The sequence below is a fragment of the Myxocyprinus asiaticus genome, chromosome 18 (assembly GCF_019703515.2).
Source record: "Myxocyprinus asiaticus isolate MX2 ecotype Aquarium Trade chromosome 18, UBuf_Myxa_2, whole genome shotgun sequence".
Lineage (NCBI taxonomy): Eukaryota > Metazoa > Chordata > Actinopteri > Cypriniformes > Catostomidae > Myxocyprinus > Myxocyprinus asiaticus.
Genome location: NC_059361.1, coordinates 27,544,780 through 27,558,945, shown reverse-complemented (window position 1 = coordinate 27,558,945; position 14,166 = coordinate 27,544,780). Strand labels below are relative to the sequence as shown.

At 36.8% G+C, this 14,166-nt stretch overlaps 1 protein-coding gene across 10 annotated transcripts in view; it reads left to right on the top strand.

Annotated features, from left to right (window-relative positions):
• LOC127455987 (copine-2-like) overlaps nucleotides 1–14,166 on the top strand; it is a 74,304-nt gene that overhangs the window by 14,331 nt on the left and 45,807 nt on the right. For 3 of the 10 annotated variants that reach the window (XM_051724231.1, XM_051724228.1, XM_051724232.1), the window contains 24 exons: nucleotides 30–113; nucleotides 198–281; nucleotides 1,564–1,653; nucleotides 2,245–2,310; nucleotides 3,264–3,347; nucleotides 5,291–5,374; nucleotides 5,519–5,602; nucleotides 5,751–5,837; nucleotides 6,114–6,176; nucleotides 6,301–6,351; nucleotides 6,527–6,610; nucleotides 6,703–6,786; nucleotides 6,940–7,023; nucleotides 7,131–7,214; nucleotides 7,448–7,534; nucleotides 7,683–7,766; nucleotides 8,119–8,205; nucleotides 8,289–8,372; nucleotides 8,633–8,716; nucleotides 8,818–8,901; nucleotides 9,005–9,088; nucleotides 9,231–9,308; nucleotides 12,781–12,864; nucleotides 12,972–13,055. In XM_051724231.1, coding sequence (XP_051580191.1) covers nucleotides 30–113; nucleotides 198–281; nucleotides 1,564–1,653; nucleotides 2,245–2,310; nucleotides 3,264–3,347; nucleotides 5,291–5,374; nucleotides 5,519–5,602; nucleotides 5,751–5,837; nucleotides 6,114–6,176; nucleotides 6,301–6,351; nucleotides 6,527–6,610; nucleotides 6,703–6,786; nucleotides 6,940–7,023; nucleotides 7,131–7,214; nucleotides 7,448–7,534; nucleotides 7,683–7,766; nucleotides 8,119–8,205; nucleotides 8,289–8,372; nucleotides 8,633–8,716; nucleotides 8,818–8,901; nucleotides 9,005–9,088; nucleotides 9,231–9,308; nucleotides 12,781–12,864; nucleotides 12,972–13,055 — 1,953 coding nt within the window. Of the gene's footprint in view, nucleotides 1–29; nucleotides 114–197; nucleotides 282–1,563; nucleotides 1,654–2,244; nucleotides 2,311–3,263; nucleotides 3,348–5,290; nucleotides 5,375–5,518; nucleotides 5,603–5,750; nucleotides 5,838–6,113; nucleotides 6,177–6,300; nucleotides 6,352–6,526; nucleotides 6,611–6,702; nucleotides 6,787–6,939; nucleotides 7,024–7,130; nucleotides 7,215–7,447; nucleotides 7,558–7,682; nucleotides 7,767–8,118; nucleotides 8,206–8,288; nucleotides 8,373–8,632; nucleotides 8,717–8,817; nucleotides 8,902–9,004; nucleotides 9,089–9,230; nucleotides 9,309–12,780; nucleotides 12,865–12,971; nucleotides 13,056–13,170; nucleotides 14,008–14,166 lie in introns of those variants that run through there. The other 7 variants (XM_051724233.1, XM_051724229.1, XM_051724230.1 and 4 more) reach the window with 7 other exon arrangements.

Here is a 14,166-nt window from a genome sequence, read left to right as displayed (position 1 = left end):
TTTTGACCTTCTATGTGTGATGTTGCCAGGCTCACAGAGTATAAGCTAAGCAGAACCAATGTTGAGAAGCTCTCAATGATACTGGAGGGCTGTCCTCACCTAGCTGAACTGGAGTAAGGATTCTTCTTCTTCAAATCCATCTTCTCATTGTTGATAGAAATCATAATTTCAGTTTTTTATTCCTTTCTCTTCTGTAGTTTGTCCCATAACCTTCTCAAAGATGAGGGGGTGAAATGTTTTGTCGATTGTTTGCCGAAACTAAAGATCTCCAGATCAGTGAGGTAAGAGTACAGTCTGTTTAGATGTAGGTTGTTTAGTGGAGCATCCTTACTGACATTCGATATGTTGGCTTAATGAAGCCAACATACTGTTATTCTACAAACTTGGTTTAGGTTTTTTCAAAATCACTAAACCGAGACCAACATTTCTAACACTAACTTCTCCTAGAGCTTTCAAACTTCATCCACCAAACCTGATACAGACCTTCAGACTGTTCTGGAATAATGTGCTATGTCTTTTATAACTGATCAGATTACTGTACGGTTTTCGCACAGTGGATGTTCAAAAATTGACAGAATTTTCAATTGGGTCAATGGAACGCTCGTTAATTCAAACTACAGCTGTCAAAAATTCAAATGTAAACAAACCCAACTTTAATCTGCTTTAAGTACTCTATGGCCAAGTACACACTACAAAATTTCAGGAGTGACATCCACATTTAAATGCGGGAGTGAATACCCTAAATTTTAATTCCATATGTGTATGGTACAGGACTGACTCCCGCAATTGCAATGACTGACAGGTGATTACCATAGCAACGCTGCAGTGCCTTGCACCTGTGAAACATGAATGCCACCAGTTTAACCCGTTTTGTGTTTGCTGTTTTTGAGCAAAGAGATTATCCACCACAGATATATTATCATATGACAATGTTTCGTTAGCTGCTGTCGACAGAATCGCCATTTTTTGGTGATGCGCGTCTAACAGCTGTTGTTAAACAATGCAGGCATTCTGGACTGTATTGTATGGGAAATCACCGAGCTGATGAGAGAAACTATAGATGAGAGTGAAATTTGAACCTCTGAAATTTTTGGGAGTTAATTTGGTTGTAGAATGTGGTTGTCACTCCCGTATTTTATCGAACTGTGTGTGCACTGAACAGGATTAACACTAAAAGATGAACTGAGAAGTTGACAACCGATTTTAGCTGCAGTGTGTATGTGGCCTATTTCTCTCTCTCTCTCTCTCTCTCTCTCTCTCTCTCTCTCTCTCTCTTTATTTATCTATCTATCTGATGGTTTATTTGACTACCTACTGTACGTGACATTCTGTCTGACTATCTATATATTGGTTTGTCTTACTGTAATTACTGTATAACCATCAATCTTCAATCTTTTAAAACTAGTTTAAATCTTCAAAAGGATTTTTCAAGCCAACACCAACATTTGTCTTGACAAACTTTACCAATTAATGTTTAGGTTCTATGAACTTTGTAAAGTTTGCTTGCAACTGTCAATGTGGGTTACATTTACCATAAAGTTTACTTGTGGTGTTCCTTCACAGCCTCAATGGCAACAGAATGACTCAAGTGGGGGCTCTGCATCTGGTCAACTCAATGAACACCTGCGAGAAAGTGGTTTCTGTTGAAGTCAGGTAACAGCCAGTGCAGTGTTTACCAACATTTTATGTCCTACAGTAGGTAACCTATCAGTAAAAATGACTTTTTTTCTATCAAATATTTAAAGAAAATCAAGAAATCAAGAAAACATGAAGGATATCTTAAAAAAAAATGTGTCAAAGGAATAGTTCATAAAAAATACAAATTCTGTCATCATTTACTCAACCTCAGATTGTTCCAAACCTGTATGACTTTCTTTCAAAAGGAGATATTTGGCAGAATGTTAGCCTCAGTCACGATTGACTTCAGTTGCATATTTTTTTTTTCTCTTTACAATGAAACTTATATTGTTGTTTTAAGTCACAATAATTTTTTTGGGGATTTAATAAAGTAATATTAAAATATTTACAAGTATCCCCTGGAACCTACCTAAGTACCCCCTGTGATCGTGCACAATCTTAATGGAATAAAACAGCTACTTACTACCCAATTACATAGAGTATAATCTGACCTATTTTGGATGAGTTAGCATAGCATTGAGTTAGTATTAGATGTGCACATTCTCAGTTTTTGACTGTTAAAGTCTGATTTTACTAGCATTGGGTATTTGCTTTTCTCATCTTTAGTCTTGGAGTGGAAGATCAGTCTCTGATTCAGTTTGTGCAGAAACATGTCAACGGCAAGACTATCAGGTAATTTCCCAGAATGTCTGTGAGGCATCACACACACACACACACACACACACATACTATGTTTTTATATCATTGTGTGGACTCTCCATAGACTTCCATGCATTTTTGTATTTTATACAGATCTAATGAGAATTTCTATCCCCTAACCCTAACCCTACCCCTAAACCTAACCCTCACAGAAACCTTTTTGCATTTTTACTTTTTCAAAAAAAAAACATAGTATGTTTAATAAGCCATTTCCCTCGTGGGGACTGCTGGCTGGTCCCCACAATGTAGGTGATCTCAGGTTTTACTATACTTGTGGGGACATTTGGTCCCCACAATGTAGTATAAACATGTACACACACACACACACACACATGTTGGTGCAGTTATCATTATGAGGACTCTCCATAGACATAATGATTTTTATACTGTACAAACTATAGATTCTATCCCCTAACCCTAACCCTACCCCTAAACCTAACCCTCACAAAAAAACGTTCTGCATTTTTACATTTTCAATAAAACATCATTTAGTATGTTTTTTAAGCGATTTGAAGTATGGGGACACTAAAAATGTCCTCATAAACCACATTTATAGCATAATACCCTTGTAATTACCAGTTTTTAACCTAAAAAAAGGTCCTAGTAAACCACCTAAACCCACCCACACACACACACACGTAGGTGCAACTATCCTTATGAGGACTCTCCATAGACATAATGATTTTTATACTGTACAAACTATAGATTCTATCCCCTAACCCTACCCTTAAACCTAATCCTCACAAAAAAAATTCTGCATTTTTACATTTTCAAAAAAACATAGTTTAGTATGTTTTTTTTTAAGCGATTTGAAATCACTTTCAAAACTACACAATAAAACAGCCATGCTAACAGTGTAACTTATTCACTCAAGTCAAATGTGAAAGTGTTTCTCAAGCTTCTTCTTACATTTGTCTTCACTACAGACTGAGGGAGTGCAGCTTCGAGGCCAACCACTTACAGAAGCTTGTGGAAATACTGAACCGATGCCCAAGACTACTTACATTAGAGTGAGTGTTTCATCCCAGTTACAGCAATATGTACAAGAGTGTTGTACATAAGCTGACACATAAAAGGGATATTCTGTCATCATTTACATGTCATTCTAAACCTGTATGACTTTCATGCTTATGTGGAACACAAAAGGAGATGTTTTGATGAATATCATAATCAGTCTTTTCAATACAATGGCAGTTGATAGTGACTCACTTTAAAGCTTAAATGTGCTGTAAGCGATTTTAGCCATTCTACTTCCACAAGACTGAGCCGCTGGATTAGCCACACCCCCTCTTTCCAAAACCCCGCACACCAAAGATACCAAATTAGTTTTATTGAGACCAACATCGTGCAGAAACGGTTGTTAAAAACAACAGCAGCAAAATAGCACCCTCAACTGACAACTGAACAACATGGCTTAAAAACGGCAGTAAGTCTCAATAATTCGCTGCAACTACAACACTATGAGAATGTGCAAAATGATTGACAGGTTGAAAGCGTTATTGTCCGCGGTTCATGGACACATTTTGGTTCACTGGTTACAGAGTCTAGAGCTGTCACTGAGACATGTGAGTTATCTTACAACACTTATTTCAGTAATATCTCTCAGGGAGTAGGAAAAAATTTCATACCTTTCCATGAAAAAAATCGCTTATAGCACCTTTAAAGAAGGACCAAAAGTATCATAAAAGTAGTCTCTGTGACTAATGCGTCATATTCAAATCTTCTGAAGGCTACGATAGGTTTTAGTGGAGCAACCCAAATGTAAGTATTTTTTTTCATCAGTAAACATCTTGACATCTGTTGCACGAAGCTAGTTCAGAGTGGCACACATGTTTATGCAAGAACTTGCTTTGTTTTTACCTTGCATATGAGCTAAGTTTTGGATATGAGTCGCATGGACTACTTTTAAGATGCTTTTGGGTCCTTTTGTAAACTTTAAAGTGAGTCACTGCCATCTGCCTTTGTATTGAAAAGACAGACAGGGATATTAATTAAAACATCACCTTTTGTGTTCAGCATGAGAAAGAAAGTCCTACGGATTTGGAATGAATAAATTACATTAGAAATAAAAAATTTTGATGATCTATTCCTGTAATAACTTCTAACACTCAATAGCATTTATTGCCTTCACAGAACAATACTGTACCTTACAAAAAACATTCTCTAGGCACATTCAATGGGTGTTTTAATTTCCTGAGACCCGAGCGTGACTGCTGTGTCATTTTTCATTCCCCTTTTTGATTTGTAACTATTAGCCCCTAAGAAACATGCAAAAAAAAAAATTTTTTTTTAGACCAAATAGTTTTCCTAAAAATGTATGTCCACATATGTGGACCTTGGGATTAAGTTATTACATTTTATATAATACCAAGCTAAAGAAAGTCAGATTTTATTTATAATCAAATTGTTTATTATGTTTCCAGGAGTGTTGGTTATTCAGGTTTTTGAGATGTTACAGACATTACATCAGAAATTAGCATAAATAATTCTGATCCAAAGTAATGGGCATTATCATCCAATCACTGCCAACCATGTTAAAATACATTTTTGCATGAAAAATTCAGAATCTATGTACTGATTACCATTGTCCCATGTCTGTCAAACATGTTGAGTGGTCCAAATATCCCCTGCAGCCTGAAACTGAAGTTTTTGACTGGATGTTAGGAGTGAATGCACTTTGCTGTATAAGAAAGCTATAGGACGCTCCCTTGCTCCCAAAGACAAACAGCTGAGATTGGCGCCATGTTGTTTTGTCACATGACTTGGTGTGTCAAAAGTTTAACTCTTTACTGATAGCACAGAGTTTTCTGAACTGAGATCAGTCAGTTTAAATGAAAGTAAATTATGCATAGCCTATAGTGAAGCCAAAACTTAATGTCCACGCATGTGGACGAGGGGTCTCAGGAGTTAATGGGGAAAATTACAAGATGCTGATTGTCCCTTTCTTCTTTAGATTGTCATCTAGTTCACTGCACAATCAAGGCCTGTTTTCTTTACTGAACAGTCTGGCCAAACTATCCTCAATTCAAACTGTAAAGTAAGAATGACTTTTGTTATTAATCATGACCTCACAGATCAGTTATGTGTCCATTTCAACAGTATTCATTTTCACACTCACATAACCAGTTGCTATTGCTTTTGCACACAATCACACAATGTTTTTTTTTTCTTTTCATGTCAGGCTAAGAAATAATGGTCTGAGTTCTGAACAGATTGGGTATTTTGTGAAGCAGCTCAGTAACTATCGCCAACACAGAGACATCTGGTAAGTACAGTGCAGAACATTTGTGTATATAAACAAAAGCAATAGTACAAAAGTAATCCTGGTGTTCATTTGTACTATTGCATATTATTTTTACATATATAGCAAATACAGTGTGAAGATAATGATGTCTTTGGAATATTTTCTTTAGGATTGAAGAGCTGTGGATGACAGGAGGTGCTGTTGTCAGTCTTGTTGGTAACTGCCTAAAACTGGAGCCACACATCAGAGAAATGAGGTATGGTTCTTGCTGAAGCAGTATTCCACAATCCAGAGACACATCATGTGACTACTATGATAACTTGCCCTGTATGACAACATATCATCACTGGCTGTTATATTCAATGGCACAACAAGCATTAAATATTTACACAGTAGAGATTTACATGTATCCATTTAGTCTGCTATCCTAACTTAAGTTATTATGTGAACTGTTATGAGCATAAGGTTGCTTTTGAAACAGTTCTTTTCTCAAAGAGATTAAAATAACATAATTTAAATGTATCATTTGCAGGGTCAACAATTCATCCATAAACATCATTATGGAGGCCAATTCCAGTTTCAGCTTTAATTCTATGTAGGTTTTATTACTCTGTATAATTTAATGTGTAGTGTGGAGTGCTATTAACATTTTGTAACTAACAATTTCAATATGGATTACAATATGACATGCACAAAGCTAATTTCCATCTTTCTGACAGATCTCATTCTGAAATCAGAGAGCTCTCACTATGTACTCTGCGATCCATCAGGTGTGGTTTTTTGTTGTTAGAGTTGTTTGTATGTTTTGTGCTTTAATTTAAAAAGTACTAATTCAGTTGTATTTTTCAAGTTAAATTACTGTAGTAATGAGTAAATTTCTTACATTCTCATGTGATATTCTTTATACAGTATTTGACACAATACCACTTTTGTCATGTTACTTAGCTTTGGTGACTGTGACATAGAAGGACATCATCTCACTCCTCTGACACTTCCTATCCAAAAATGTCATGCCTTGCAGGATTTGAAGTAAGCCACTGAACGATTGTGCTGATATTTGGGTATCAGTATGTGTTTTGAGTTTCTTGGAATGAATTCACTTCTCTTTGTTTTGTGTCCAGGTTTTCTCAGCTCAAAATGGACAGAAAAGGCGCAGAGTTTTTTTCTCTAGTCATTCCGTCTTTATTGAATCTAAGGAACCTCATGTAAGTGTCTTATAATTAACACATTAAATACTCAGTCATTTTGAAATGCATGTACAGTATATGCAACAACTTTTGGTGTTGCTGTAAAAAATACTGTAGATATGCATGATTTTTACAACTGAAATAAATCTCTCCACAAATAAATCTTTACAGTCTTGATTTGAAAGGAGCAGCTGAAGATGATTTGATAATACTAATGGAAGCATTACCAAACAATCAAACATTTGAGAGTCTGAGGTGTGTTTCTTTCTTGTTTACTTGGGTACATTTAAATTATATTGAGCTAAATTTAAGAAAACCCTCTTTTTTCCACTATATATTTCAACATGGTCCTGGTCTTTTAGTTTGTCTCAGCTCATTTTAGGTGACCGTGGAACCACAGTACTTGCCAGAGTACTTAAAAAAGTACCAAATCTGAGGTCACTCAAGTACGTAAAACATTCTAAATGTTGCAAAAATCTTAAAAAAAAAAAAATGAAAGATGTGTCTGTAATTAGCACATACTGTCTCATTACTACGATTTCTCAAAGATCTATCAGGATGTTTTTTAATTGTATCCATTAAGCAATATCACATTAGCAAGTGTGCTGTTGTACTTCATCCTCTGTTATTACAATATGGTGTATAAACGCTGATGATTGGCTGTTATCTTTTTGTCCAGTCTCTCTCAGTGCTCTGGTTGGACAGCAGCTCGAGGGAGGGAATTGTTCATAGGTCTGGTGCAGTGCTTCTCGCTTGAAGAGATCCGGTAACACCTTGCCGTCTTGTGATGTAGTGTTTACTTTTCCAATGCTCCACCTTTTATAATTTCTCTTGAATTTAAGAAGTATTGTTAGTTTGAAATGCATTGTGAATAGTCATTGACAAGGTCTCAATACCATGTTCTCAATTCATAGGCTGGACTCTGTGGTATTGGATGAAGAGGGCATAAACATCTTGGCACAAGGCTTCTGCACTATGGGCTCACTTAGGAGGCTCAGGTAAATTAGTCTTACTCATAGAAATGTTTACTTTAGATTTAGCATATATTGAATAATCAGGCAAAATCTGAATGCCTGTCTTTTAAAGGGATAGTTCACCCAAAAATGTAAATTGTCTCATCATTTACTCACCCTCATGACATCCCAGAGGCTTATGACTTTCTTTCTTCTGCTGAAGACAAATTAAGATTTTTAGAAGACTATCTCAGCTGTTTAAGTCCATACAATGCAAGTGAATGGTGACCAGAACTCCAAAAGCTAAAAAATGAGATAAAGTCAGCATAAAAGTAATCCTTAAGACTCCACTGGTTTAATCCAAGTTAAGGCTAATTTTTTTGTTTGCTCTCCTCAGCTTGAACAACATTAGAGTGGAGACATGCACTGGCATACTCTGCCTACTGACTTCTTTTCAGGCTTTTAGACAGATGGAAGAGATTGAGTAAGTGTTACAGTCCCTGCACAGAACTCAACGCACACACTGATGCCATTTGGTAATATGTCAATTAATTTGTCTATCTGCAGGTTAGATGGCATGCGAATGGGAGATAGTGGAACACATGAGCTTTTGAAGCACATTCCCTCATGGACTGAACTAAGAAAAATAAGGTGTGTGAGCATGAAGCTTAGTGGTGCAGCCTATAATGCTTGTGATATAGCACCCTCTAGTGGAAACAATTAGAGAAAGTGTTGAAAAATTATCTAACATTTATCTGTATTGTGTGTCATGCTCTTGACTTGTGTTATTATTACAGTTGAATAATCTAAAACCTTTTCCATGAAAATTGTTGCATTATTATTCAGTTTCATTTTTCCATTGATGAGCACAAGTGACTGCAGATTTCTACTCATAATTTCCATTTTTTCAGTTTGTCAGACAACAGTGTGAGTGACCAGGCTGGAGAGAAGCTAGTGGAGGCACTATCCCACTGCAGAGCTCTTCAACAATTACAGTAAAAACATTTAATCAATCCTTGCACAACTGTACACATGTGATACAGTATTAGGTGTGAAATAAGTAGCATAGCATTCATCATGATTCTTTTTTTCACAGGCTCTCCAAAAACCAGCTTGGTGAAGCCAGTGCTGCTAAACTAACTCAAGTCCTTCCGTTACTGTCTCAGCTCTCAGATCTGGAGTAAGTCTTTAAGTTGTGATCTAGTTGGGCTTCAGGAGGCATCAGAGACATTAAATAGTGCTGCTAAATACTGTTGTTTCCTTTCTGGTTTTTTCTTTTCTAGTTTGTCAGAGAATCAGTTTGGTCCAAAAGGATGTTTAATTCTTTGTGAAGGTCTGGTCAACAAGACAGCACTGAAAAGACTGCAGTACGAGATTGAACACATTATTGAACCACACTCAAGTGCAACAAGACATTATTTTGTGTATCAAAATAAAGTTGTACTATATTATAGTCATGATTTGGTTATTACATACTGCTCTTAACCTGTGTAACTACTTGTCACTCAGCTTGACTTCGATTGGGAGTTCAGATCTGGTCGGTGTGGCCACAACCCTCATATGCTGTCCATCCATAGAGGATGTCAGGTGGGATCAGACATTCCAAACAATTCATCATAATCTTTTTCTTTTTTTTTTTCCTCCGCTTTTCTCCCCAATTTGAAATGCCCAATTCCCAATGCACTCTAAGTCCTCGTGGTGGCGTAGTGACTCGCCTCAATCCGGGTGGTGGAGGACGAATCTCAGTTGCCTCCGTGTCTGAGACCGTCAATCCCCGCATCTTATCACATGGCTTGTTGAGCGCGTTACTGTGGAGACGTAGCGTGTGTGGAGGCCCACGCTGTTCTCCGCGGCATCCACGCACAACTCACCAAGTGCCCCACCGAGAGCGAGAACCACTAATCGCGACCACGAGGAGGTTACCCCATGTGACTCTACCCTCCCTAGCAACCAGGCCAATTTGGTTGCTTAGGAGACCTGGCTGGAGTCACTCAGCACGCCCTGGATTCAAACTCACGACTCCAGGGGTGGTAGTCAGTGTCTTTACTTGCTGAGCTACCCAAGCCCACAATTCATCATAATCTTGATGAATCCACGTGATCTTGTGGTTTGACCAATGGCCTCATAACTGCACTTAAAATAGGATTAAACAAAGAAAATATGTCATCATTTACACATCCTCTTGTAGTTCCAAGCCCATATTAATGGGATAGTTCACCCAAAAATGAAAATTCTCTCATCATTTTCTCACTTTAATGCCATCCCAGATGTGTATTTTTTTCTTCTGCTGAACACAAGCAAAGACTTACAGAAGAATATCTCTGCTCTGTAGGTCCATACAATGCAAGTGAATGGTGGCCAGACCTTTGAAGCTCCAAAAACTCACATAAAGGCAGCATAAAAGTAATCCATAAGACTCCAGTGGTTAAATCCATATCTTCTAAAGCAGTGTTTCTCAACTGGTGGGTCGTGACTCAAAAGTGGGTCGCAGGTCTATTCGGACTGGGTCGCAGATAGCAGGGAAAGAACAATGCCATGGTTCTCCCATTGAAGATTTTTCGCCGGCTGCCCAAGTGATAGCCTATTTAGTACTACCGAGGCAAATTTAATGATACTCTCTCATTCAGTTAAAGCAGGGGTGCACAATTAGAATTCAAAGAGGTCCAGTGACTAACATTTTCTACCCCCAAAGGTCCAAACCATTAAAATGTCTAATGTGCGCTATGATTTTGGGGCATATGTCGTTCTTGTATATGTATAGCTAATAAACAAAGTACTACATTTCAATAACATTTCAACAATATTTATTGCACATTTTCAATGCAGACACATTAAACATGAGGTAAAATAATAATGCAGCCTAATCATAAATAAAAATCTAGGCCTATCACAAATGTTCTCATTTCAAGCAAAACAAGACTGCATCTTCACAAAAAAATTACAAAAGTGCCTGTTTCTGAAAGAAGTGCTTTGATTTTTGAACTAATAAGAAAACACAGGTTTAATATTTATCTTTCCTACTCTTTCCCACTTCACTTCTCCATCTCTCTTCTTCGGTGAGAGTAATGGGCATTTGCTTGACTCTGGTGGACCGATCATACTTGGCTTTGAGTTCGTTTATTTTGCGTGCCCTCACCTCAGACTGCTGTGGGTATGTTTGCTCAAAAGATCTGTGCTTTGTCTCGTAGTGGCGCTTTACGTTGGCACTTTTTATTAGAGCCACGGTCTCTCAACATATCAGGCAGAATGGTTTGACACTCGCTGCGGTAAGGATAAAGGCATATTTGTCTTTCCACTCCTCTTTGAAAGCTCGATTTTCTGTATCGACTTTCCTTACTTTTGCGCACGCCATTCTATAATTTCTCCTCTCGATTCTGCTTTTGCTTCTCTCGCCACATCAGTCTCCTAACAAGCATTGTAAACATTCGCTTTGATTGGCTGAGTTTCGTGAAGTGATTTAAATAACGCACGTGATTGGACAACACACAGTAGTATGGGGTGCTGTCTGGGACCTTCCCAGCTGCTCTGAGCCAGCGCAGTATGTGTACATTGAAAAAAAAAAAGGGTTGCTTCATCAATATTTAATTTAACAATTATTAATGAGAAATGTGTCGAGGTCCAGATAGAACCTTCACTCGGTCCGGACCCGGACCGAGGTCCGCCAATTGTGCACCTCTGAGCTAAAGGGTTCTCATCTGCACTGCGATATTTTCGTGGTGCGATTAAAGCTTTCGCGTGAGTGTAACGGAATCAGCTCGCGCTAATGATCTACTCTGATCTCTGGCGCGCACGCGCAACAACTGGGCCTAACTCGATATTGTGGCGCACAGGCCTCAAAGCTGATGTGACCCATTTCAGTTCTAGCGAGACTTTTCTAGTTTAAAGCGTTACGGAAGAAGTCAAGTCAAACCTCTCAAACAGTAGGCAGACCCGACATGCCAAACAGCACTATGTTATGCGCTATTTTTTATTTTTTTTTTCATTACACATCATCACTTTACAAAATTGTTTCATGATTTTACATGTAACATGTTATATTTTGGACAACATGTTATAGTTTCATATTAATTAATCTATCGTTAGAATCTATTAGACCTCATATTTATATCAACAGTGGCAGTTGTAGTTAAAGTTTAAAATGTTTCAGCTAATATTTTTTATATATATTTATATACTATAATTTATTATTATTACTATTATTTAAGACTTATTACAAACTACATTGACCTAACCATATTAGCCTAATGAGGAGCCTTTCCTCCTGTGTAATATTTATGTTCTGTTTGAACAATGTTTGAAATTAGAAACAAACGGGATAATAATGGGCTTATATAAATACATTTTCTCTTAAATTGTTAAAAGGGGGGAGAGAAAACTTCCTATGCGACCCAGGATACATTAAATACAGGTTACATTTTTACTATGGTGGGTCGCCACTTGATTTCAAATGTAAAATCTGGGTCCCGAAGCAAAACCAGTTGAGAACCACTGTTCTAACGAGATATGATAGGTGTGGGTGAGAAGCAGTTCAGTATTTAAGTCCTTTTTTTTACTATAACTCTCAACTAAACAGGAGCCACATGTTACTTTCAGATGTGAAAGTGAAAGTGGAGATTTATAGTAAAAAAAGGACTTATGCTGCCTTTATGTGATTTTTGGTGCTTCGGAGTTCTGGCCACCATTCACTTGCATTGTATGGACCTACAAAGCTGAGATATTCTTCTAAAAATATTTGTTTGTGCTCAGCAGAAGAAAGAAATTCATACATATCTGGGATGTCATGAGGATGATTAAATGATGAGAGAATTTTTGCGTGAACTACCCTTTAATTGCTTTGTTCTGTGGAGCAAAAAATGAGAATTTCATTGTATCTTCTTTCCATACAATGAAAGTGAATGGTGACTGAGGCTAACATTCTGCCTAACATATCCTTTTGTGTTCCACGAAAGAAAGCAATTCATTAAGGTTCAGAACAGCATTAGGGTGAATAAATGTTGACAAAATTTTTATTTTTGGGTGTGCTATTGCTTTAAGTTTATAAAATTCCTGTCTTTCTTAGCTTGTCATGGAATGAATGTGGTGACGAACTGGCACAGAAACTGGCTGAGATTTTGCCCCTGTGTACAAAGTTGAAAAGACTTGAGTAAGTACTTGAATGCTTCTAGTCAAGGTTTAGCAATATGATTAGACATGTGTGATTGCATGTTTGATTTGCAGTATGCTGATTTTCTTAAAACTAATGCTTTGCAGCCTGGAGGCCAATAAAATAACCACAAAAGGAGCCATAGAGATTGCCAAATGCCTCCCATCATGCCCTTCCATTGAAGTAATAAGGTAATTATTATTAGCATGTACATAATGTTGATCTGACGATTGTCGATAGTTTTTATGATCAATGAGAATCAACTAGTTTAATTGGTTGATGTTTCTTTGCACTTAATCTACACAGACTCTGGAGAAATTTAATTGCCAAAGATGATGAAAATCTGAAAGATCATAGACTGAACTTCTCATCAATTTAATCTCTTATGTTTTCTGTTTTTAATGATTTTTTCTTTCCTGTTTGGTATATTGTACATAATAACAGTGTACTTAGTTTTAGCATTGATATACTGTATTTTATAAACTGTTACATTTAATCGGAGAACACATTACCTCATTAGAGCAACTCACCACACCAAACAACACAGTTTATCCAGCTGCTCAGGGACTGGAATATGCCCATCTAATGGAAACAATGTTGGTAATAGGCTCAGTTAAGTTATTAGAAATAACTTAATTCCCTACCCTTTACTAGAGTTGTACATTTCTGTGTTTTTTCAGTACAGAAATAGATAAAACTATGTTTAGATTTAGCACAGTGAAGCAGGCAGTTCTTTTGTAAAGTTAAGCACAGTCATGCTGAGAAGCTCAGAGCCAAGCACTCCATTATGGGCATTCCTGCACTGATCCTCCCTGGACACCACCATGTCGTGTTCTCCTTTAAATTACGTATTTATGTCTGTACTTTACTTTGATCTCTTCAGATTTCAGACCTTTTTATTAGTAATATGCTGTACTATATAGACACTGTGTAGTAAATTGCATATTGTTTGAGTCAAAGTGTCATCAACTCTTGCACTGATCAGTTTGCACTTGTTTAATTTATTCATCTTTTTTTCTAATGTGGAATTTAATTATAAATAAAGGTGAATGTGTAAAATATTTTGTCCAACAGAGAAATTAATTTTTTAATAGTTAAAAATAATAAATACAGTAGAAAAGAGGAACAAGTTCAGTAAATACCAGCAAGTATTAAAGCAGTTATACTTAGTTGAGGTGTACTCTTGTTTGAATAATATACAGTGGGTTAAAAAAGTGACTATTTAAATTTCTTACTTGTATTAAATATAATATATTGGTATTGGTATTGGTATTACTGTTAATTTATGACCATATATGTTTC